This window comes from Diabrotica virgifera, chromosome 7 (genome assembly GCF_917563875.1).
Source record: "Diabrotica virgifera virgifera chromosome 7, PGI_DIABVI_V3a".
In the NCBI taxonomy this organism is placed as follows: domain Eukaryota; kingdom Metazoa; phylum Arthropoda; class Insecta; order Coleoptera; family Chrysomelidae; genus Diabrotica; species Diabrotica virgifera.
In genome coordinates this window covers 179,097,504-179,125,286 of record NC_065449.1, presented here as the reverse complement: position 1 = coordinate 179,125,286, position 27,783 = coordinate 179,097,504, and the positions used below count along the sequence as shown (strand labels likewise).

At 31.6% G+C, this 27,783-nt stretch overlaps 1 protein-coding gene across 3 annotated transcripts in view; it reads right to left on the bottom strand.

Annotated features, from left to right (window-relative positions):
* The window catches only part of LOC126887867 (rho guanine nucleotide exchange factor 10), a 414,596-nt gene that overhangs the window by 66,174 nt on the left and 320,639 nt on the right, over positions 1 to 27,783 (bottom strand). For all 3 annotated transcript variants that reach the window (XM_050655766.1, XM_050655765.1, XM_050655767.1), the window contains one exon: positions 7,199 to 7,391. In XM_050655766.1, the coding sequence (XP_050511723.1) occupies positions 7,199 to 7,391 (193 nt within the window). The remainder of the gene's footprint in view (positions 1 to 7,198; positions 7,392 to 27,783) is intronic.

Here is a 27,783-nt window from a genome sequence, read left to right as displayed (position 1 = left end):
AAATGGATTACAAACTCGCTTTACATAATTTATTAATGTTACTAAAAAAGAGCTTCACAAGCTTTGTCACGAAAGTTTTCAGAAAAGTTCCACAAGAATATAAAATATAAGGGCAATAATTAAATTTATTTAATACCTTACTTATAATATATTATGTATGAACCTTTTCCTAAATAATCTAATTTAAAAAAAAAGAGTGTGTGTACTTTGTACGCACCTAATACTAATACGAAGTTATACTTCTATTATTATGATTTCAACGAAATAAATATATTTTAACAGTTTAATTGTATTTTTATTTAAATATTAACCCGCGAGCAGTCGCGCCGTTAGAACATTTTCTCCTTTTTCGCGATAACTTGATGAAAAAATTTGCAATTTTGATAAAATTTTGTAAGTGCCTCGAGGAGTAGTAGTAATGCGTACGTTTTTTTCTTCTTCTTTTTGTGGAATTTATGGCTTTGGGGAGAGCCAATTAGCTTTAATAATTGTTAGAAATAATATTTCTAACATAGCAAGTAAATAAAAATACTATAAAATAAAAATTTGTTGTAAATTCGTATTTAAATTTGTATTGTGAGATAAAAAATAAACACGCGACTGTTCACGTTACAGAAGTGAGCGCGACTGCTCCCGGGTTAAAATAATTTTAATACTTAAAATAATACCAAAAATTAAAAATAACGTTAATATGTCATTTTTTAGAAAATGTAGCCTCCCGCAATTACCTTTTCCTTGATGAATCGTACAAAACTTTTTAATTTTCTTTTCATTATATTTTAATACTAATTATCCTATTCCCAACGAAGACAAATCCACAGACACAAAGATTATAATAAATATATTTACTAAAAACACGAGTATCTTTTTTTCCCACATTATTTACATTGATACCAGTGGCGTGCGGTGACTTTTTCGAAAGGGGAAGCGATTCAATAAGGATATAAAAATATTTTCTTAAGGGTCGAGGGTCGAGCCACTTCCCACCTGATAATGATAACACTCTGATGCGCAGGGGCACTCTATCAGCAAAGTACTTATGTGAGACGTCCTGGGTACAAGGACTCACACACTAAATCCGTGACACACTAAATACGTGAGGCACTCTATTCCCGCTATTTCTAGTGACTAGTGACCTATCATTGATCTGTATTGCTAGCTCGGGCCTTGAGTCCTCGCGCCGGGCTTGGTTTTCTAAAGAAGAATCCTATTTAAAAAAAAAATTTATACTCCGAGGCATTTTCCACAACACACAACTTTCACTAAAATGCAGTCTTTTTCAATGGATAATAGGGCTAACTTTCAAAGTCTGTCTTCGCTTGTTGAATTTCTTTTAAACTCTTAATTTGAAACTTTTAATGCATCTTAATACTGCAAAACTTCGTTCAACTGATGCACTTGTGGCTGGGATAGTTAGTAGTACTAATTCATACAATTTGACCACTTCACACAGTGATTTGTTTTGTTTAAACCAGTAGTTATAACGAAATCCCAGATTTCTGGGTATTTCTTTATCATTAATGTCAGTTGTTTCATAAATGACACTTAACTGAGAATGCAAAGCTGGGATATCAAAAAATTTTCATTATTTAATCGTAGTGACATAAATTCCTCTGTGGGAAATTTTGATGAATTATAGTTAGAAATATTAATAAATAAATAATTCTACAAATTTTAAATCATTAAAATTTTGAAAGCTAGAATTCATTTGTTGTAGAATATTATCAAAAGGTCTCTTTGTTTCCTCTGTTTTCTCTGTCTCTCTGTCTCCGAAATTATCAATCTTCATTATTTTTCTTTCATGTTCAAACCCCATATGTTCAGTTTTATCCCAAATATTTTTAAACTGCTCTCGTTTTTTTAATTATCGTATTAATAAAGTCATCAATTTGTCTTATACAAAATGCAATACCATTTGATTTTTGTAAAATGTCAAATAAAAGATCAGTAAAAGGAAAAATCTCTGCAAAAAATTTAAATCGAAATATTCTTTAAGCGAATGTATGTAATACCTAAGCACCCCTTAGCAGCAGTAACAGTCGGAGTCGGAGCATCACACTTTCCACTTCACTCACACTTCACAGGGTACCAAAAATTTTTAAACGGGACAACTGCATGACAAGCGGGCAAGCGGCGATTTTGAGATGCACTTCTGTCAGGAGTGGACCGAATAGTTGAATTGTGTGCATATTGAGTTCGTTCGTACGCGATTAATTTTTAATATTTTTCAATGCCTATTGCCTAGGTCTAGGTAATATGTAGATAGATTACTTGGATTAGGGAAAAATTTTTTTTACTTCCATGGACCGCACGCCTCTGATTGATACATACGTAACTTGAAAGATTTAGCAACTAACTTTATACTGTCGGTATGCGCGTACTTCATACTGTCCCGTTTATAAAAATTCACTCTCAACCTTTTTCCCAATCGCGCCTAAATAATTATAACTTCAATAATATTTAAATAACAAGTATATTGTTTTTTATAGGACAAAAGTTCTGAGACGAAGAACATCTCTTTCGCGAATCATCTGAAAACTCTGTCGTCTCAAAACTGATCTATGTGAGTTTCGCATTCACCTTTTCTACACAACAATGATCACAATTCTCTGATGACCCCCAAGCACATTTGGAATATTATTTATCTTCATTATGCGATGTGAACAGGCCTTATAGTCCAAGAAAAATTTCTCTGAATTTACTAAAGCTAGTTATTTCACAGTTGATTATTGTGATTGTGTAGAGAAACATACTGCGGTCGGTCAAGCGAAACATAGAACAGGTGGTACTGACAGCTTGTCAAAGTTGCTTACCTGCGGAGGTAATTAAATCCATTTACTAAGGCTGAAAATCAGTACACACATTCTAAATTGAATATAAATAAAAGTTATTATAGTCGGTCAGCTGTATGACGGGACAGAGCCGGTCGGTCGGCCCCAATGAATGTACAGGGTTATTCACTATATTTTGACCCCCCTCTAAACTGCTTTATTTACAGAATTAGAAAAAAATGTAAAATACAAAAGTTATTCGATTTTTTAATTACGATTTTTTGACATATATATCGTACTAGTGACGTCATCCATCTGGGCGTGATGACGTAATCGACTGTTTTTTTTAAAATGAGAATAGGGGTCGTGTGCTAGCTGATTTGAAAGGTTATTCAATTCCCTATTCAGTAATATAAACATTAACATGATTTCTTATTGTTTGACTGTATTATACTCGTATTCCTATTTATATCTGAATGTTGTTTATTTTTATTTATAAAATAAATAAATGTTTTGCAATCCAACTACTTATTTACAGTAAGTTTTAATTCACATTGTTTATGCACGAAAATTTTTACACCAATTGCAACAAGATCAAATTTATAAAACACCAATAATTAAAAATCACTTACCGATCGCAAAATGTTAAATCAAAAAACTTCTGTGTCCTTTGTACACAAACAGCATTCACAACACTAAATAATCCTAAATCAATTTATGTACATCAAATATCTAAATGGTTTTCGTGATAAAGCCCGCTATCGAGTTGTTTATCGACGACACCAAATAAAACACGACCGTCCTCCACGCTTGCCAATACTCAACTCCCTCTTTTTTTACACCTCGATACCGTAAGGTACAAGAGGACGGCTTAAGTAAGTATGATTTTTATACAGGGTGTCGAAAAAAAATTTAATGAAATTAATTGTTTAATTAATAATTCAAAACACTTTTTGGACACCCTGTATAAAAATGATCTTAATGTTTATATTACTACATAGAGAATTACCTTTCAAATGAGCTAGCACACGACCCCTATCCTCATTTAAAAAATAGTCGATTACGTCATCACGCCCAGATGGATGACGTCACTATTACGATATACAATATACATGTCAAAAAATCATAATTAAAAAATTAATAACTTTTTTATTTTACATCTTTTTTCTAATTCTGTAAATAAAGCAGTTTACAAGGGGGTCAAAATATAGTGAATAACCCTGTACATTCACTGGGGCCGACGACCGGCTCTGTCCCGTGATACAGCTGACCGACTATAATAACTTTTATTTATATTCAATTTAGAATATGTACTGATTTTCAGCCTTAGTAAATAGATTTAATTACCTCCGCAGGTAAGCAACTTTGACAAGCTGTCAGTACTACCTGTTCTACGTTTCGCTTGACCGACCGCAGTATGTTTCCCTACACAATCACGGTAATCAACTGTGAAAAAACTAGCTTTAGTAAATTCAGAGAGATTTTTCGGCGCTGCCTCTCCGTCTATTAGAAATGGCTGAAGTCTTAAATATTGAAATCATCATCATCAATCAGCCCTAATTTGCTCATAGTTGAACATAGGTCTCCTATAGATATTTTCATCAATTTCTGTTCTGAGCTTCTGTTATCCATTTGGTCGCAATTATTTTTAGATAGTAGGCCCATCGTGTTGGGGGCTTCACCGGCTTCGCTTGTCTGCCTGTGGTCTCCACTCAAGCAATTTTTTGTCCTCCTGCCGTCTTAAATTCTTGCAACATCTCCATTTTTGCGTTTTAATACGTTCGATAAAGTCTTTCATTCCAGTTCGTCTACGAACTTTCTCGTTTCTTAGTATATGTCTTAGCATTGATCTTTCCATTTTAAGTTTGTCAATCGTTCCGCTGATGTTTTTGTGAGAGTTAAGATTTCTGGTCTACTGGTAGAACAGACTGGTTGAAAACTTTCCATTTTAAATGGATTAGGACATTTGTTTTAATCACGTCTCTCATTTTTCCTAATACAGTCCAACCCTAACTTTTTCTTCTGAGTAGCTCAGATTTCTCGATTTCTATTAGCTCATTAGAGACAAGATTTGTAATCATTTTTGTTTTCCAATAGCTTATCCGATTTAAACCGTTTCAATGGCTGTTAAAAATAGTTTTGGCGACAAAGTATCTCCCTACAACCTTTCTGAAATTTTTTATCTTCTAAATCATACAATGAAGTAGGGATGGTCACAAACTCGAGCTCAAGCCGGTTTGTTTCTTGCGAGCCGAGTGTTGTAAATCCCATAAAATTCATTTGGTTGTTTAAATAGTTCGAAATCATATCCCTTTTTACCCTTGTCGACGCCTGTGTTGTTCCTTGCTAGCATGTTATCTAAATTCACATGTGTCGCGAAGAAGAGGATCGGACGCTAACCACTTGAAATCCAAAAATTCTTCCCCTACGATATAAGGAAAGAGATGCCTTTAGAACTCAAATGTGTACACACGCGAAACAATGTTGACTTCGTCTTGTGCTTTGATTGTAAGTTTTTACCTTTTATTTGTTATTATCTAATCTCCTTTGTTTCGTTTTTTGAAATATTTACCAACAAATTTAATTTGAATTTGTGTATTATTATTGTATTGCGCTTATGGAGAAACTCCACTTTCTCTCAATATTAGCTATCAGAAGGGATAAAAGCTCATATGCAGGTGTTTTAATTAGTGTTTATTGCTTGTTTTTGATTTTATTCGTTGTCTCGTACAGTACCTGCTAGTAGTAAACAAACACCGAGCTTTGAGCCGAATCAAATTTTTTTCGAGCCGAAACGAGTCGAGGTTTCCTTAACGAGCTTGTCAATATTTTAGCTATTACTCTAATACTTTTTCTAATTTTTTTTATTTCTGCTACAACTGATACTTTTGTCTGGGAATAAGCAACTCAGACTACAAATATATATTTTCAATATATAGTGTCTTCGTAAAATATGTAATACGAAATGTTCGAGCCGAGCCGACACGAGCCACGAGCTCAACCTGCAGCTCGGAGTTTAAGCCGAGCTTCTATCTCGAGCTCGGCTCGAAAATTCGAATTCGAGCCGAGCTCAAGCTTGTCAAAAGCTCGGCTCGGCTCTAGTCCATCCCTACAATGAAGGTTTAAAGTTGTTGCATTTTGGAATATATTTCAAATAATATTCGCATGCCTATAGCCCATTCTGCTTTCTGATGGTGCTTTTAAGATAGCGACTGTTTAGATTGCGTCAAATGCTTTGTGGAAGTCAACAAAAAGAAGACAAGAGATCTATTATATTCGATAGACTTTTCGACTGGAGCTTTAAAGAACAGCAGATAGTCATTTGTTCCGTGGCCTGATCTACACCCAGTGGTCTTCTGACTGGTAGAAATTGAGTTTGACATTTAATCTATGCCTATCTATGTATTCAAAAAAAACTTTTACACGAGTACATGTATGAGTAAGCTAATGTGCCTATAGTTTTCAAGATCTAATTTATGTTCTTTTTTATGAACGAGGATTGTAATCGAATTTTTCCCACTTAAATAAGATGTTTTCGTTATGCAAATATAAATTGAAAAATTTTTGGATTTTCGACATCAGAAATGAACCACCTACTTTAATTGCCTCAATGACTACACCATCTTTTCCCGGAGCACTATTATTTTTCATATTCTTGGAAATATTTCCAGAAAATTCCAATAGAATTTCCTTCCGTGATATATCTAGTATATCGTCCGATCTTACATTATACTTGCGAATTGGCTGTTCAATGAGCTCTGGAAAAAACTTGACTTTGATATAATGGTTCATAGAAATATTCCTTATATGTAATATGTATAGTGAATTTGAGTCTTTAAGTTGGAAGCTTCCGTTTTTGCCATTTTCAATTTTCCTTAATGATTTCATGCTTTTGTTTTCTTCTGTAGTTTTTATAATTTTCTCGATTTTTTATTTCCAAATGTCTTGTATCGTGTTTTAAAGCTTTATTTATTTATGGTGCACATTTATGGTAACATTTATTTATTTATTGCGCGTAACAATTTCCCCACTGGAGGACTGAACTTTCTTTCGTTTTTTCTTTCGTGTCTTTACTAATTTTTTCTTCTTTTTCATGTTTCGGGCCGAACTTTTGTTCAAGAAAAAAATATTGAACTGATTAATAGTAATTAAGAAAATAATTGGAAAAGGAAAGATTGAACTGTGGCCAATTTAGTAATATTACATAAATGACGTAAATAATAAAATTCTCGGCATCCAGAGACTTCTCGAATGAACTACATCCTGAAAGGACGGCTTCAGATGTTAAAGTTAGTAGTAGTGAGTTTGATTTTAACATTACAATACATGTATTATGTATTTAGAATATTATTATTTTTCTTTACAAATTATAATTAAAAAATCGGTGTACGATTACACGATAACACATAATAATAACAAGTTCTCACCTATTACTGGATGCGCCGCTTCTATCGCTTTCCTCGTCCGAAGACAGTTCTGGATCGGACCCCGAACACCAACTGTCCTCAGAACTCCTCTGAGAACCAGTGTGTTGCAGGGTGCGGGAGTGAGTAAGCGGGGGCGCCACTCTATGTTCACATGTCGGTTCTTCCCAAGTACCTGAGCGAATTCTGGGTTCATCTGGAACAAAAGAAAATATAATTTTATTAAATTGAAGTCCTGTATAAATTCAGTAAAATCCTGTATAAAAGGTATATTTAAAAACCTGTATAAAAGGATTTTACCGTTTCTTTGTATTACATGGTATACAGCCAACCACAGGAAAACTTTTTACTTGTGAATTTTTATTAAATTGATCTACTAAATCAGTAATAAGAATTTATGCAAACTAAAATGTACATATTATAATTCAGTTCTAAGGTTTCTCGTAGACTAATAAATTCTAATGAGTATAGAAAAAATATTTCGAACAATAATATTGACAATAAAAACAGTGGTTTAAAACGCAGAACAAAGACCTAAAGTAATGTTCAGTGCCCTCTTCAGCTTATTTTTCTTCTACCTCTCGTCACTCCACGGCTGACTATAACTTTCTTCTCGACTGTTCCATGATTTTCTGTCTTCATGCGAGTTTCGTCAAAATTATTCCCACCATTTTGGGAATATCGTCTACCCATCTTTGTGGTGATCTTACAGAAAATTTTTGTTTTACAGAAAAACAAAATGAAACTAGCATATTTATTAAAGCAAAACCTATATTTTTTTATTCTTTGAAATTTTTCGTATCACTAATATGGTCTGTTCGCTAAACTCAGACACAACTGGCTAGTGATTTTAGTAAATATTTTTTTGTTTTTTGCCAATTTTGCCAAAATTGGCAAAATTACTAACTATTTAGTAATTAATACCTATTTAGTAATTATTTTTTTGCCGATTTTACCAAATTGGCAAAATTACTTACTAAAATCACTAGCCAGTTGTGTCTGAGTTTAGCGAACCGACCATGCTTTTTAAATTATTTTGAAGAAAGAGAATTATTCCCAAATTTTAGAAAATTTTTTTACCATAAAACCAAATTTTTTCCAAAATGGTCACTTCGAATCGGTCAAACTTACAGATCGTATAAACAATAGACATATAAAATAAATGGTAAAGCGGTAACGATTAATTTTATTTAGGGTGCTAAAAAGGGGGTGATGTTCACGATTTTTTTTTTACCAAAAAAAAAACGGGACCAACTTTATTTTGAGCGTAACTCACTTAGTTTTGATGCTAGAAACTTTTGTAAAAAAAATAAAAATAAAAATAAAAATAAAGCTTTTTTTTAGACACTTTAAAAAATTTTAATAAGTTTTCCCGAAAATTGCTTCATTTTTTGGTTATTTTACGTTGGTAATTCGATTTTTAATTTGAGAATAAGAATGTATTTTTGATGAGCCACACCTTTGCTTTTACTGAGTTTATAGACTTCATGAATACAGATTTTTTTTTCGTTTTTTTATAAGCTACATTTTTGCTTTGAACATTTTTTTCGATAAAATATTTACTCTTTAAGTTATTTGCGAAAAACCGCCTGAAAACGAGGTTTCTTTGTTAAAAGATACACATTTTCACTCGAAAATAACTCGAAAAGTATTAACTTAGTCAAAAACCTAGAAAGCGTGACTTTCACCCCCCAAATAAAAGTAACCAACAGCACAAGTTCAACTTTTAAGTGGAGGGTAAGTAGAACCTAAAACCAAATTTTTATGCAATTCGGAGTTGACCTTGAAAATTACACTCCAAAAGAGTCATTTACACTTGGCTACATGGTTTTGTTTGTGACACAAACTTTTGTTAAATTGTATAAATGAATTTTAGTGTTTATTTAGTGTAAAAAATTAATTAAAGAATGTGATACACTTTTTTATCGTTATGGTAAATATGAAAACCACTTAATGATCCCACGCAATAGACTTTTATAACAACTATTAATCATAAATATCGTGCTATACCAGAATAATTATCGTTATTAGCAAAATACATATATTATTCATTCTTGTCTCCCAGTCTTTTGGAAGTTGGCAAACAGTCTACGTGATAATAACTTGATCAAACTTTCCTACACTTAGCACATTCGTGTTAATTGAGTCAGTAGCTCCAGAGAATATTACTGATAATTAAACGAATTTTATTTACATTCGTAGACGTGAGAGTAGTCTACTTTTAAAAAAGTAAGACGAGAAAAACTAAGACGAGATTTAAATATATTAGTTCATTCATCCCAAGAAACGAAGAAATTTATACAAAAGATATGCATTATTCTTCTTCTTCTTCTTAAGTCAGGCGAGGCTCGTTAGTCTCTGGCACTTGGTCGTAATGTCTTTGTACCATACCTTGTCTTTTCTACAAACTCTAATAAGTTCTGTGGCCTCAACGAAGGCCAACAGTTTTATTATTGGCAGTTTTAGGATTTTTTCTGGTTTAAACCACAGTTTCTTACATCACTTAGCACATTGCAATGGCATAGTATTAGATCAGTAAGGATCTGTTTTTAGGTGGATGTGAGAGGTGGCAGTCGGATTTTTGCGGATAAAGTTAGGTGATAACTTCGTTAATAATAATTGACTTATCCTCCTTCTCAAATATGCCCGGAACATTAATAAAAAAAAATAAAATATTTAAAAATTTCAAAAAATTTCGTTTTTTTTTTCTACTTTTTTTGCTTATAACTTTAAAAGGATTCATTTTGGAACAAAGCCGTATAGGAATAAAACAAAGATAATTAAATTTTCTATCAGATGCGATTGGTTAAAAATGTCTTAATTTAACACCCTTGCTGCAAAATAGCAATAAATATAAAATAAGGGGGCAAAACAAGCCTGTCCTTATTCAATGTTTTTCCATCACTTAGGTTACACTTGGAACCTTCCTAATTCGCTTAGAAAATTTTTGTAATGTACTAAAACCGTACACCAAATTTCATTAAAATTGACTTACTAGATTTTGAATAATAATTTTGCAATCTAAACTTTTTTTAAAAAATTAAAATTTTTTAAAATCTTGCACAACAAAAACTAGAACATACAAAGATTTGTCAATTTTATTACATATAAAGAAGTACTCCACCTATCTAATACACTTTACAGAATTGAAGTCGGATTATTTAAGCAGCCTCAGCAATGTTTTAAAGTTATAAACAATTTTTTGGCTTATAAAAAAATTAGTATGTGGCCAGGAGGGTGTGCTATGGGCTCCTTTATTTAGATGGACTTACCCAAGATTTTTATGTATTTTTTGACCCGTAGAACACGATTTTTTTGGATAACAGTTGATCCGAATGTCGATAAGATTGTTATAAACAAAGAACTTGAGGAATTACATAACATCGATTTTTCTCAAAATAATATATTTTTTTGTATTTTTTGGGTAATTCTAAGAAAAAAATGTTCTTACAAGTTTTTTCGTAGGATGCATAGTTTTCAAGATAAACGCAGTGGAACTTTCAAAAAATCGAAAAATTGCAATTTTTTAACGCGAATAACTTTTGATTAAAAAATAAAATAGCAATTCTGCTGACAGCATTTGAAAGTTTAAGTCAAATTATATCGGTTTTAATTATTTGCATTGTTAAAAATTAATTTTTTTATTCTTAAACAAAGCTATTTGTTTATAAGCCAAAAAATTGTTTATAAGTTTAAAACATTGCTGAGGCCCCTTAAATAATCCGATTTTAATTATGTAAAGTGTATTAGATAGGTAGAGCACCTCTATATATGTAAAAAAATTAGCCAACTTCTAAATGGTCTACTTTTTGTTCAGAAAGATTTTAAAAAATTTGAACTTTTTTAAAAACATTTAGATTGCAAATTTATTATGCAAAATCTATTAGGTCGATTTTAATGAAATTTGGTACATGGTTTAAGTATGTTACAAAAAATTTCCTAAGCGAATTACTAAGGTTCTAAGTGCCACCAAAGTGGTTAAAAACATTGAATAACAACAGGCGTATTTTGCCCCCTTATTTTGTATTTATTGCTATATTGCAGAAAACGTAATAAGTTAAGACATTTTTGACCAGTCGTATATCATACAAAATTCAATTATCTTTATTTTATTTCTCTACGACTTTGTTCCAAAATGAATCGTTTTAAAGTTATAAGAAAAGAAAGCAGAAAAAAATCGACGTTTTTCGAAATTTTTAAATATTTTACTTTTTTTATTAATGTTCCGGGCATATTTGAGAAGGAGCATAAGTCAATTATTATTACTGAAGGTGTCACCTAACTTTATCTGCAAAAATCCGAATGCCACCTCTCACATCCAAAAATAGACGTTTTTTCACAGATCCTTACTGGTCTATATGTAGAGATGCAACAAGTCAAACTAGTTTGATCTTATTCAACAAACTTGACTTGAAAACCAAACTTTTTTTGTAAAAAAGTTGACTTGACTTGATTTCGATATCTTTAGGTTTGACTTGAAATCAAACAAGTTTGAATTTCATATTGCGCAACGTGTTTATTTCCAATTCTAATTGTGAGCGTACCGACTTTTGTGTTGACTTATTTGGATAGGTTTGAATCTGTACTCTGCTGCCCCGCAAATTAGTTTGTAGTTCATATTGAAGCATATGCTTGGCTTTTTTATTACGTTCGTTTTGAAGTGCGTGCTTTGTGAAATAATATCTGAACTTGAATATTTTTCGACTCAGAATAGGTACCAGATCAAATTGAGACTGATTTTGAAGGTATTCCCACTGCAAAAATTAAGAGAAACAAAAAAAAAGTCGAAGCAGAATTAATTAAGAAAAATAAATATACCTACTGATAAATGAAAATTGAAAAGTGCATACTTGTATTATGTAAAAATAAAGAACAGCGTTATAAAATAACAAATAGTGAACTAATTCTTTAAGACGACATTGCAAAGTCGCAAAAAATTCATTAAACCTACTCTATCAAAAATATAATATTTTGTTGCTCCTTCATAAATTTTTGTTAAAAAGTAGATTAAATTACACTTGGTATGATAAAAAAAACTATCCAACCAATTCTTTGTTTTCACTCAAATACAGGGTGTTTCATTGGGAAAGTAACATACGTTAACTGTAGAAAGAGGACACTTAGGCGGTCTCAAAAATACCATACTTAATGGGTCTTACTCCATTAATAACAAAGATACTGGGTGTTTTACCTATTTTGCCATTTTCTTAATTGGTTCATAACTTTTTAACCACACTGTATATATATTTTATATTTGGCACGCAAATATCATTTAAGGTGTACAATAAATTAATTTATTTACAATTGTAAAAAATCCAGGTCCGGATTAAAAATATTGGAAAAATGTTCCGACCCGAAAAAAACACCCTGTACATTAAATTTTTTTAAAATGGATTTTTCAATTGAAAAGAGGATAAAAAACTAAATTCAGTGGTGTACTTTTAATTTTCGGCAAAATGATTTTTCTGGTGAAATTTTGAATTTGAATTCTGAAATTAAGTGAATTGCGAGAGCTCTAAGTAGAAAAAAAATTGAAATACAACTTACAACTTGTCAAACACACTGTATATTGATTTTATATTTAACACCCGAATATTCTTTTAGGTGTCCAATCAATTAATTTATTTACAATTATAAAAAATCCAGGTCCGGATTAAAAAATATTGTGTAAATGTTCCGACCCAAAAAACACCTTGTATATTACATTTTTTTAAAATGGATTTTGCATTTGAAAAGAGGATGAAAAACAAAATTAGTGGTATACTTTGAATTTTCGGCAAAATGATTTTTCTGGTAAAATTTTGAATTTGAATTCTGAAATTATGTCAATTGCGAGAGCTCTAAGTAGAAAAAATTAAAATGCGACTTAATTTTAATTAATACCATTATTTAATCTAAATTGGTAAAATATTAATATTTTAGTGTTTTTTATTATGTGTGAAAAATAGTTTTTGGCGAATATGCATCTTTAAATAATGAATAAATAATAAAGGGTCAATAAAGAATACATCACTTTAACCAACAAAATAGCTAAAAATTATAACAAAACAGCGAAAATTTGCAGCATAATAACTATTCAAAACTAAACTACTTATTCAAAATTACCACCATCAAAAATTATTTTTTTTTTATACGTCGGTACGGTAAATTTTTGTAGTTAGATACCTAGTGTCATGTGTACTGTGTGTGTTGAGTAAGTGTCTTGTTACTTTGCAAAGGCAACGTCATTGTCTTTGCAAAGAGACGCTAATTGTATCCGAACGTCTGCGGTCCCTCCGGTGAGTACCGATCTCACAAGGACACAAACTATTTTCATTTATTAATTTATAATAAAAGAAAAATTTCTGACCCTGGTGAGACTCGAACTCACGACCATTCGGACCTTTCATCACAGGGGACATCACACCTCGGACACAGAGGGGGTCATCAAAAATTATTGTTATGTGTGCAAATGTTAATATTTTACCAATTTAAATTAAATAATGGTATTAATTAACATTAAGTCATATTTTAATTTATTTTACTTTGAGCTTCGCAATTCACATAATTTCAGAATTCAAATTCAAAATTTTATCAGAAAAATCATTTTGCCGAAAATTCAGAGTATACCACTAATTTTGTTTTTCATCCTCTTTTCAAATGCAAAATCCATTTTAAAAAAATTTAATATACAAGGTGTTTTTTTGGGTCGGAACATTTACAAAATATTTTTTAATCCGGACCTGGATTTTTTATAATTGTAAATAAATTAATTGACTGGTCACCTAAAAGAATATTCGCGTGTTAAAAATAAAATCAATATACAGTGTGGTTGACAAGTTGTAAGCTGTATTTCAATTTTTTTCTACAATTGACAGAATTCAAATTCAAAATTTCACCAGAAAAATTATTTTGTCGAAAATTCAAAGTATACCACTGAATTTAGTTTTTTATCCTCTTTTCAACTGAAAAATCCATTTTAAAAAAATTTATTGTACAGGATGTTGTTTTAGGGTCGGAATATTTGTCCAATATTTTTTAATCCGGCCCTGGATTTTTTGCAATTGTAAATAAATTAATTTATTGTACGCCTTAAATGATATTTGCGTGCCAAATATAAAATAAATATACAGTGTGGTTAAAAAGTTATGAACCAATTAAGAAAATGGCAAAATAGATAAAACACCCAGTATCTTTATTATTAATGGAGTAAGACCCATTAAGTATAGTGTTTTTGACACCGCCCAAGTGTCCTCTTTCTACAGTTAACGTATGTTACTTTCCCAATGAAACACCCTGTATAAAAAAGTTATGTCGATAAAACGAAACTTACCAGCAAGCAATTCCAAGCATACAAGAATCATCAAAAGTAAGAACTAAAAAAGGATACTAAATGGGAGAAAAACAACTCAAAATAATCTGCTATGCAGACGATGCAAGTATAATTAGTCCAGGGCGCATCTGTTTTGAGATGGACGTTGAGAGGTGACTCAAATTTTTTTGCAGAAATTGATTGAAAATAGATCAAATAATAATATTTGAGTTATCCTCCCTCTCAAAAAGGTCCGGAACATTGTTTAAATAATCAAAATGTCAAAAAATGAAGGAAAAATTCGATTTTTTTCTTGGTTTTTTGATTATAACTTTTAAAGTATTAATTTCCGAGAAAAGTTGTACTTACATAAAAGTTGCGTAATTAAATTTCCTACAACATAGAATTGGTTAAAAATTTAAAAAATAGTCACCCCAGTTGCAAAATAGCATTAATTGTGAAAAAAACATACAAAAACAAGTATTTGTATTTTACGTTTTTCAACCATTTATGCTACACTTAGGACCTTCATATTTCACCCAGAAAAGCTTTATGATACAGTAAAACAATTCTGTAAATTTAATTAAGATCGGCGCAATAGATTACGCAAAATAAATTTTGCAATCCAGCTTTCGCAAAAAAATTCATTTTTTTTAAATGTTACAGGACTGAAAATAAAGCAGGTAGCAGGTTGAAATTTTTTTTGCTTATAGAAGTGTACTGTACCTTTCATTTGCAATTTGAAAAATTAACATCGATTAATTACCACGGCGTCAGGAAATTTTCTAATAAACATTAGTTTTTGGTGCTACGCGCAGGACAGCGGTGTTCGATTCACACAAGTTGATTTCCACCAAAATTTCTTCCAATATTTATCTAATATATTATTACTCTATATTTTGTTGTATTTTAATATTTTAATTCCACAAAAATCAAACTAATTTTATTATTGTTTGTGAAATATTGTTTAAACAATTGCTTATGTTTAAAAATAATAAACTTTTATTCTCTAAGTTAAAATATATGAACAAAGAAAATTTTTGCTAATAAAAGTGTTATTTCAAAGGATAGAGTATGTGTTTTTATTTTGCAAATAACAAATTTATTTAGTTATATCGAAATGTAATAAAAATGAAAATGTATCAATCATTATCAAAGGTGATTGGAATGCCCAATCAGAGCAAACTATCCGCTGTCCTACGCGTAGCACCAATAATTAATGTTTATTTAAAAAAATTCCTGACGCCGTGTTGTTAATCGATTTTAATTTTGAAAAATTGCAAATGAAAGGTACAGTATTATACACTTCTATATGCAAAAAAAATGTCAACTTGCTATCTGCTTTATTTTCAGTCCTGTAACATTTTGAAAAAATGAATTTTTTTTGCGAAAGCTGGATTGCAAAATTTATTTTGCAAAATTTATTTTGCAAAATCTATTAAACCGATCTTATTGAAATTATCAGTGTTGTTTTACTGTATCATAAAGTTTTTCTGGGTGAAATATGAAGGTTCTAAGTGTATCATAAATGGTTGAAAAACGTAAAATGCGAATACTTGTTTTTGTATGGTTTTTTCGAAATTATTGCTACTTTGCAACAAGGGTGACCATTTTTTAAATTTTTAACCAATTCTATATTATAGGAAATTTAATTACGCAACTTTTACGTTAGTAAAACTTTTCTCGGAAATAAATACTTTTAAAGTTATAATCAAAAAACGAAGAAAAAAATCGAATTTTTCCTTAATTTTTTGACAGTTTGATTATTTAGACAATGTTCCGGACCTTTTTCAGAAGGAGGATAACTCAAATATTATTATTTGATTTATTTTCAAGCAATTTCTGCAAAAAAATTTGAGTCACCTCTCAACGTCCAAATGTACTAATATTTTTACAGATGCGCCCTGGTCTAAATCCACCAATTTAACATAACCACCAGAAAATGTAACATGTTAATTTCCCCAAAACAAATCCAATAAGATGTTAATGGGAGCTGGAGGGTTAGATAATAGAACAAGTAATGAAGTTTAAATATCTAGGCATCACACTATCTAGCTACGGAAGGCTCGAAACAGAAGTGGAAGATCATGTGAATAGAGCGAACATAGCCGCAGGTTGCCTGAATGACACAATATGGAGAAATAAAAATATCGGAAAAGAAATGAAAGGCAGAATTTACAAAACAGAATTACAGTAATTAGACAGTAATGACATACGCGGACACGACCCGACACAGAGAAGACAAAAAGATTGCTCAAAACAGCGAAGATAAAAACTCTTCGAAAAATATGTAAGGTAAGACTTTATGAGACAGCTAGAAGTACAGATATACAACGGAGATGCAAGGTGGATAACATTAATAACTGGGTAAGAAACAGAAGAAAGAAGAATATAATGGAATGACCACATAAGCCGAATGACAACAAGTAGAGTAGTAAGGACAGCGAGAGACGGTTCCCCAATAGGAAGACTATCACTAGGAATACCACGAAAACGAAAGAACGACAACTTACTAAAGGCACATTGAAAAAACAGACAGATTCATGTCTATACAAAAAGAAGAAGGAGAGTTTGTATAGGTGGTTTCTTAAACGGCAATGTTCAGTTACCATTTCAGTTCTTAAGTATTTTATTTCTTTGGACGGTATGGATTCCTGGCTTCTTACACCATTTAGACAAACGGTAAATGTATCTCTAAGCCAAGCCGCACACCAAAGAAATATGAAACGAAAAACATGAAACATAAAACGAAAAACATGTTTCATGAAACTAAAACACTGCTAAATAAATCTCAAAGTCCGCCTACCAATGAAACTAGTGTGATTCATGCTCATGACACATTTTTATTTTCGGAGAGTTTCATAAATGGCCGGACGTATATTTGTTTAGCAGTGGTTTATTTCCATGAAACGTAATTTACGTTTCATGTTTCTTTGATGTGCGGTCGGGCTTAAGGAACGTATCCATACGTTGGTGCTCCGTGTAACTGCCCTACATAGTGGATACGCTGGTGCTCCCAGAGTGGCGTTAACCCTCGGCGATTCAATTGGCGGCGGTTTATATGTAGAGGAACGCATGAGGTATCCATTGGAGCAGTTACACGGAGCACCAACATAATGGATACTTGCCTTTACAAATGAAACATCCTGGAAACTATTGTTCTGTAATAATGAAGTGTGCAATGAAAGTTGAATTATTTTCATTATGGAATTTGCTATCATCTAAATGTAACCACATCCTTCAGAGTTTTTTTTTAAGAAATTAGATTCGGTGTAAAGTTTCACGGCATGTGTCTTGTAATAATACAATTTTTTCGGAGAGGTTATAGAGCTTAGTTTGTAACTACTTTAGATCTGGGATAAAGATGTTAATTACAAAATTAGTAGTAGAGAAAATAAAATAATACAAAACAAAAAGCAAAAGATATAAAAATGAATGTACTCGTTTCTACATTATCAACCCCAACCCCACGCTATATAGACGCTATTATGCTAATTATAAAGAACAATAATAACGAATATTGCAAAACAGACGACAACAATTAACTAAAAGCACTGATTAAACACAGTAGTTAAAGCACCGATTTGTAATGAAATTAATTAAATACATTCAAATTAAATATAATGAAATACTGAACTCTAGAGCTCTAGTTCAATACGTAACCTCGAATAGTTCAAACAATGTGATGTGTATACTAATTACCTATATAGTTTTCCAGGGAAAACAGTAATATACATTCTTGATTTTAACTAATGGTAACTACCATGTACATAAAACCACTACTGTACACTGTATCTACCAATTAAATTTAACAACCTAGCAGGGTAAAATAGTTTGAAACAATCCCATACAAAGGTGACACTTTTGGCATTTAAAATATTAAAATCGGGCAAAATAACATACATCTAACTCTAACTGGCATAACACGCAAAAAGATATTTTTTTTAAAGATAGAAAATTTTTATTAAAAAATCCTTTATAAAAAGCATTTTAAAAGAACCCTTTAGGGCTATATCACAAAACGTTTTCGGAATGAAAATTCCACCTTCAGTGCTGCTACGAGGTAACCAAATATATGGCTGAAAACCATTTAAATGTTATAAAACCAGACATATTACATTGTTGCTGATAATTATATAGGATGTTTAAATTTTAAGGTGATTTACTTCATGGCAACGTAAAACTCTCCGGCGGGAGTTGTTGGCCCGAAAAGAATCTCTTTAAGGCTCGATGCACAATTGCGTGTTTTCAAGCTGCATACACGATAAATTATTTCTTTTAGAAATTTTTAATGATATTTGGTTATACAACGCAGTCATTGAGGAATGGAAAAATGTTGTAGTTGTACCAATCCCCAAACCACAGAAAAATCCCAACCTTGCAGAATCTTATCGGCCCATTTCCATCCTGTGTCATGAAAACTTTTGAACAGATTATTAAGCACCGGTTAGAATTTCATTTGACTAGCACTGCTTTTTTTCCTTTGGAACAATTTGGTTTTAAAAAAGGGTTTAGTACTATCGACACAGTATCTTATTTAACAACAGACATTCAGTTATGTTTTTCAAATAACCATTATTTAGGTGCTGCATTTCTCGATATAAAAGGTGCCTACGATGCAATTAATATCATTATGTTAAGAGAAGAATTGCTTCAGGCAGATGTTCCTCCAAGAAAGTGTAATGTCTTGTGTAATCTTCTCACACAAAGAAAAGTTTATGTAAGGTCGAATAACAATTCTATAATAGGCCCCAGACGATCATCCACAGGTTTACCACAGGGCTCTGTTACCTCTCCCCTTTTGTTTAATATTTTTACAAAAGAAATACACGATGGAAATAATAATTATAATATTATACAGTACGCTGATGATTTTGTCATTTATAACACTAATAAAAAATTAGAAGCAGGCATAACTGAGCTCACGTCACATATACCATATACAGCAAACTACTTTGAAATTTGAATCGTTAGGTTTTTCCTTAACCCCTCAAAAATCTAATGTTACCATCTTTACAAGACATAATCTGCCCAATATTGATAATATTAATGTAAATGGTACAATATACCCAGTATCCAATAAGGTAACTTATCTTGTAATTATTCTTGATAAGATGCTTAGCTTGAAACCATTTATATAAAATATAAAATCAAAATGTTTAAAAGGTATAAATTTTTTAAAATTCATAAGAAGAACTTGGTGGGGAGCAGATCCACAATCGTGTTTAACTTTCTACAAAGCATTTATTAGGTCCATCCTGGATTACGGATGTACGTTGTATGGATCAGCCAGTCCTTACACCCTAAAACGATTGGAAATAATTCAAAATACTTCCCTAAGACTCTGTTTAGGTGCAATGTGTTCAACGCCTGTGGAACCTCTTCGGATTGAAGCACAGTGGTTGTCAGAAAAATTTATTATTAAGTCTTCTTTTAAAAATCCTACTCTGTTACACAAAATAGCTTTATTAAATAACCACGATTTAACAAACAAATATTGGTTAAAAAACCTTCACCTCCATTATGTATGGCTTTTAGAAATACAAGTCCTTACAATAGTGCTTTAAAAAGACCTATTTCAGTCGATAAATCTGAATTCTTTGATATGTTGGAACCAATAGCAATTAATATTCCTGTATACTATGAAAATTTGTTGATAAGTAAAAATACTCTAAGCGCCTGCATAGCAAATCTGCCAGATTTTCTGGAAATATATACCGACGCATCAAAACAAAATGACGGTACGGGGTGTGCATACTATATTTATATACCATCAACAAACGTTCAAGAAAAATTCAAACTAAATAACAGTACCTCCATTTTTTCTGCAGAAGCGATTGATATTATTAAAGCCTGCGAGTATATCGAACAAAACAAGTTAAAAAAAATACATCTTTTGAGTGACTCCTTATCGGTTCTTAAATGCATCGCTAACCCAATTAATGTGGTGGATACTGATATAAATCCTTTTATTAGAGAATTAAAAATCATAAATTAAGAAAAAGTCAATACGAATTAAAATTCACTTGGGTAAAAGCTCATATAGGACTTGGTGGAAATGAAGTTGTAGAGTCCTTAGCCAAAGAAAGCATCACAACTGGACTGTATATGGAGAACACTTTAGGAGCTCAAGAATATTAATTTAACGATATCTAAAAGTAATTTTAAGGGAAAATGGAAATTTCATTGGAAAAAATATTGCTGTAATTTCCCCACACGATACACACTGTTATATTCAAGTATTCCGACAGTGTTGTGGCACCAAGAGTATGATTTTACAATTTTACAATATTGTGACCATTTGTAGGCTTAAATACGGACATGCAAGCTTTCCTCAACATTTATATAGAATCGGTGTAGTCAATACCGAATTTTGTGAAACCTGCAATGTGGTGAGCGACTTAGATCACATATTTTATGCTTGCAGTAAATTTGAAATACAAAGACAGGAATTTATTAATAGTTTATTATTGCAAAACTTATACACCCCTTTCAATCTACTCCGTTTACTATCATTAAATATGTATCAGGTGTACAAAAGTATTCTTAAGTTTATTAAAATGTGTAACTTAAAACTTTGGTGTAGGTGTTAAGCTCGTTACCTCTGTTATATTGCCAAATATTTTACCTATTTACCTATCCCTATACTTTCCATGGTCTACCCTTTCTATCTGTGAGTCACCTTGAATGACCCCTAGGTGCGAAAAGTAATGATAGTTCCTCTCCTCATCGTACTTCTTCTTTTAATTTCCAGAATAATAGTGTAGTTAGTTTAGTTAGAATAGGTTACACATTTGCTACTGGCTGAATAAGCAAATGAGCTCGAAGGCCAAAAAAAAGCTGCATGCACGCTGCGAGCAAGCTACGTGCGATCGCTGGCGGTTCAACAGTACATGAGTTGAATTTATTCCCTGCACACTCAAGCTAAGCCGCGGCGTGCAAGCTGCTTGCAAGTGACTTATTCCGCTAGTTTCTGCTATGCCGCCACGGGCACGCTGCTTGAAGGCCAGTCAAGCGGTTTGCAAGTCTCTGCTAGGCAATCATTCAGTACACGTTGAGCGAGCGATCGATTTCAACGTAGATACAGAGCTGTTTATCTCTGGCGTGTACTGACGCCGAGAAATCGCTCAAATGTATATTAACGGGAAACCTGCTTGAAAGCAAGCAGCTTGCTCGCAGCGTGCACGCAACTTGAAAACACGTAAGTGATTTGTTGTAAGCTGATTGTTTTCAAGCGAAGTTTCCCGTCAACACTCATTTGAGCGGATTCCCGGGGTCAATACACGCCAAAAATAAACAGCTCTGTATCTGCGTTGAAATCGATCGCGTGGTCAACGTGTACTGAATGATTGCTCAGCAGAGACTGCTAATGCTAACTAGCTAAACCGCCCGATTTGTTTTCAAGCAGCGTGCACGTGGCGCCGTAGAAGAAACTGTATATAAAAGAAGATGTACTGTTGAACCACCAGCGATCGCACGCGCACGAAGCTTGTTCGCAGCGTGCACGCAGCTTGAAAACAAGCAAATGCGCATCGAGCCTTAGGCAATACCTCTAGACTCTAGAGTTTCCATTGATTATGGAATTCTTCTATTACTTTCGATTTTAAAAGTTTGCGTTTGCTAAAAAATTATTTATTAAAATCTTTCGGTTTGTTTTATTGATTTCTAATTTTACTTTAGCAATAAAACTAATATACATTTAGGAAAATATTCCAATAAATGTAACATATAGATAATTATTTCAACAAGACATATCTCGTTGAATTTGGATTATTTTCTCTAGTAATTATATGAGTATTCTTTACAGTATGAATATTCTTTAAAATTAATTTAAAAAGTTGTTTGGACTTTCAAAAGACTCCAAATCACCCTTACAATTACTTATTAAAATTTGCAGACATTTGATATCCTCCACCAGTTTTATATAAACTCCAGAAATAAAAGTTGAAATAAGCTACTTATAAATCGTTGAGCTTTTCTTCATTTCAGAAATTTTAGGCGTGGGCGGGAAATGAATGGAAGCGATAGTTCTAAAGTTAGCAAATATTCGTTTCAGTTGTTTATTTTTGTCTGATACCAGTTTCCGACTAACTTTCTTTATTAAAATTACAGCAGATTTTTATTCTCCATTGATTTAAAACTATATTTTCTAATTCTAAACACTAATGTCTGCTAACTTAAAATTGTTGCAATAATGCAACAATTCTGTATAAAAAGAAACACGAATTTTTGGACATAATATCTCAAATTTGGAAAAGTAATTGTGAGTTGGATTTATTTGAGAATATGAAACAAGTGTTAATTAAACATGGTATTGAGAATTATAGTTCGCAATCATGTTTGCAGATTTCCTAGATTGAATATAAAAAAGTAAGGGACATTTTTAGGTGATGACATTCTTCAGAATACACCATCCGACAAGAAAACGTCGGAACATAATAGTCGAGGAAATGAAGCATTTTGGCTCGCAATTTTTTCGTCCAGCATGGATTTACTTGAAATTTTCACAGATGGTAGGGAATAGTCCAAGGATCATGTTCTATATCATGCCGATGTACGCTAAAACTTTGGGGGTGGTTGCCACCCCATCTCGGGGGCGGGAATTTTTTATTACATTTTAACTATGCAAATCGATGTAAACAGTTATTCTGAGAAAAAATGTTTTTTGCATTTTCTTCGTAAAACTAATATTTTTCGAGTTATTCGCGCTTGAAAGTAACAGTTTTTCGATGAAATAATCGACTTTTTTAGAGGGTTTTTTGAGAATACCTCGAAAAATATGCATTTAATCAAAAAAACTGTAGATATCAAAATTGTACCTTTTAGTAACACAAACCAAATTCTTTTTCTGTAATATCTTTAAGACCAATACAAACCGAGATACGGCATGTTAAAAGTTAGCTTTTTTTGTCAAATACATCATTTGAAATATTCAAAGTAAAATAACGGAAAAACTTTGCATTTTTCGAGGAAAACTTAAAAAAAGTCTTTTTTCAAGTATATTAGGCCTCTCAAAAAATAATAATAATAAGTTTCTAGCCTAAAAATTAGGTGACTTATGATCAAAAAAAGGTCGGTACCTGCTTTTCTCTATGAAAAAATCAGTGAAAACAACCCCCTAACTAACCTCCTAATTAAAAATTGGTCTTCACCTTTCTGTAATTCCCTTTATATTTGTATTATCAATACACCCTAGATGTTTGACCTATTTAGAAGGCCTAATTTTAGAAAAATTGGAGTTTAAAGAAAATAGTTCTTTTTGGAATTTCTCATTTTTCACCTTTTACTTCAAAATATCTCCGAAAATACTGGAGATACGAAAAAAATGGTAGACTACTAAATTGTAGCTTTCTTAATAACGAAAATTCCTTTGTGCATAGATTTTCATTACAGTGAACAATTAGTGAGATATAGCTGTTTAAAATCTCTATTTACGAGCAAACACCCCCTTATTAGAGCCCTTTAAACCCACCCTAACTAAAAACTAAGGGATCTCACGAAATTAAGTTTACACAGTCTTATAACTCCCCAAAAATCCTACAAAGTCATTTTTGAATAAACTTTTTACCGCCAAAAATGAAGGTGCTATGCTTATAAAACGAATTTTTTTTAGAAAAATTCGGATAGTCCGCTTATGGATAATTTTCAATGTATGTATAATACCACAAAACCGGTTCGTATAATGGAAGATGACTAAAAAACTATTTGTATTTGTATTTGTACATATTTGTAAATTCGTATTTTTGTGTAAATTTGTAAATAAATGTTTTTGTAATTCTTTAATTCTACTTTTTTTTTCTGTATAGATCTATTAAAATATCTACTTATAAAAACTGTAATGTTATTAAGGGTGGTTTTTCAGGGTTGAAATAATATGATATATCCTAAAGTATAAAACAATCATTATTTAACTAATCAAAAACAAATTTTACCCATATTAAAGTTTACAATGTTTTTATTTTTGACAATAAGGGGTAGTTTAAACCCCTAAAAATAATCAACGCCCTTAAGCATGATACAGAATATGAAGTACAGGGTGACATGATCCTAATCTTAAATTTTTATGTAAATCGATGCAAGCCGAAATTATTCTTTAAGGATAAGAAAATTTTTTATATATAGCTCCAACAAGGGTGGTTTTAAGGGTTTAAAATATTATGATAGTATATCTTAAAGCATAAAACAATCATTATGTAACTAATAAGAACCAAATATTGACAATATTAAAGTTTAAAATGTTATTTTATAATTTTTTACAATTAGGGGTAGTTTTCACCCTTAAAAAACCAAAAGCGTACAACGGCTTAATATAGAAAATGAACTAGAGGGTGAAATGAGCCTAATTCCAAATTTTTGTACAAATCGATGCTGGACGAAAAAATTGCGAGGTTTTGCCATTTTTTCAGCATCATTTCCTCGACTATAAGTAATAAGGAACAGGAAATCTTGGCAAAGAATAGGCAGAGATGGAAACAGGGAAACTGATCCAGGAACTAGGCTTGTCTCCACAGTGGGGACTCGCTGCTATCTTCAACAGTAGTTTCGGTTCATTTTTCATCACCATCAATATAGAAAGCATCAAATCAACCAAGCCTTCCACTGTGTTCCACTATTCCGTGGATACAAACAGAATATGACACACAGTATTTTCATATATCTTGACTTTTGCTTGCAAATAAATAGGTTTGTAACTATAAAACCTTTTCAAACTAGCCGTAACAGGTCGGTGAGTTCGCTGCACCAACAAATGAAAGAGATTTGAAATTGGTATTTAAACTTGCCAGGTTGGTATTTTAATTGGTATTTTAATTAATATTATCAGTAGTAATTGCACAAGAGCTCTAAAATTCTATATTAATTTTAGAGATCGAGTGCAATTTGTTGCGATTATTTCATGAATAAAACTCTTCAAAACATTGTAATTTATTTATGTAAGTACAAATTAGTACAATTAAACACACAGTTGTTATAAATATTTTACGGTTGAAAGTTATCACTTTTATAATTTTTAAAACATTAATTGTCATTAATGTCACTGAATGTATTTTTTTATAGCAACGAAGGGCATCTGACGTAATATACTTGACGACGGGAAATTATCAAAAATTATCAATTTAATTTAGATTTCTGTAGCTTTCTATTGGTCAGAATCTCCTATGAATGAAATAATCATTTTTTGTATAATATTTGAAAATGTATAAGCAGTTCCTAAGCATTTCAGTTTTGTTTTACATACAGTTCAAAGGAGGCTGGATATTGTTGGTCTATCTTACTAAAGTGTACAGGTGAGTGACAGGGACTTAATTCGGTGTCTGTAGCCAGAAGTAAACATCATTTCGTAGACTCAAAAGGGACTACGTATTACGTATGTTATACAAATATCGGATAATTGTATAATTGTTTTGTAACGTGCATTGAAGTCCCGTGATGAAGCACGATAACATAGTCTGTTTTTTACTCTAATTACACTCACACCGATTTTGGACGATCGATTTTATATCGACCGTCCAAATACCGATTGTGAACTACATGTTTGTGAGAACGGGACATTTCACACACGCCGGCACCGATAAGCGGTGTATTTCGACCCAGCGGTCTACCAGTCTATTTCGACTGGTATGTATAAACATAAAAATCAGTACTAATCATTTAGGACTGCTAATTGATCTCAGCGAAGGTGTTAATCCCGCACTATTATATTGACCTGCACTTTAACCTCCTTTGCAACATAGAGAGGTTCAAAATTATGGAATAAATTTATTTTTTCGAGAATAAGCCACTTTGTGGAGAAAAATCCGGAGACAGGTCGATTTTTATTTTTAAATTATGATTTTTTGGCATATATCATACTAGTGATGTCATCCATCTGTCATCCCAGTATAGGGGGTCGTGTGATTTCTCATTTGAAAGGTTATTCAAAGTAATCTAAGCATTAGCCTAATAAAAATCGACTTGTCTCGGGATTTTTCTCCAAAGTGGCATATTCTCGAAAAACTGAATTTTTTCCATAATTTTGGATCTCTCTGTATATACAGCAGCTTTTTCTCGATAATCTGTATCAGGTATTATTGAAACAGTCAAGCCTGTTATATTACTTCATAATATTTATATTTCATGACAACAAGAAATATATCGTAGTCCAAAATGTGTCTACTTGTCTGTCTAGGAGTGACCCCATTTTAAAGAATTACTGGGACAAGCTGGCTGAAATTCGTTAACGGTCAAATAATTGATCATGGTTCAAATCATTGTTTCACATTAAAATACCGTCAATGCAAACTGGAGAGAAGATTCTAGATACACACAACTACAAGTACAATATCCTTGAATATATTTATTTTCAAATTAAAAAGCTTCTCTGTATGTTTATGATTAGTTCAATTATAAGTTACGAGAATTTTTGGAATTTGGTCTGACTGTTATAAAAAGAGTAACAATAATATATTGATTTTTTCCAATCAACATTTTTCAAACCGCACCTATATTGAAAACATCAATTTGGACGTATCACAATTAAAATTATTTGATGTTTTAGATGTTGGATGAGCTTCAGTTTATTTGTTTTTTATTACTAGTATTTATTTCGGAAAAAACTGTTTCAAAAATTGGTCATTTTATTTAGTTGCTCGTAAGTGTGCTTTCCAGCTGTTTAAAATCATAAAAATAAACATGTTAGTATATAGTTATGTAGTTGCAGTTAAACACCAAGAATAGTCAATGCAATTCTTCTTCTTGGCCTTCTATTGTCCATATTTAGACATATAGTCGAGGAAATGAAGCTGAAAAAATGGTAAAACCTCGCAATTTTTTGTCCAGCATCGATTTGTACAAAAATTTCGGATTAGGCTCATTACACCTTCTAGTTCATTTTCTATATTAAACCGTTGTACGCTTTTGGTTTTGTAAGGGTGAAAACTACCCCTAGTTGTAAAAAATTATAAAATAACATTTTAAACATTAATATTGTCAACATTTGGTTCTTATTAGTTACATAATGAATGTTTTATGCTTTAAGATATACTATCATAATATTTCAACCCTTAAAACCACCCTTGTTGGAGCTATATATAAAAAATTTACTTATCCTAAAATAATAATTTCTGCTTGCATCAATTTACATAAAAATTTGGGATTAGGATCATCTCACCCTGTACTTCATATTCTATATCATGCTTAAGGGCGTTGATTATTTTTAGGGGTGTAAACAACCCCTTATTGTCAAAAATTATATAAAAACATTGTACACTTTAATATGGGTAAAATTTGGTTTGGATTGATTAAATAATGATTGTTTTAT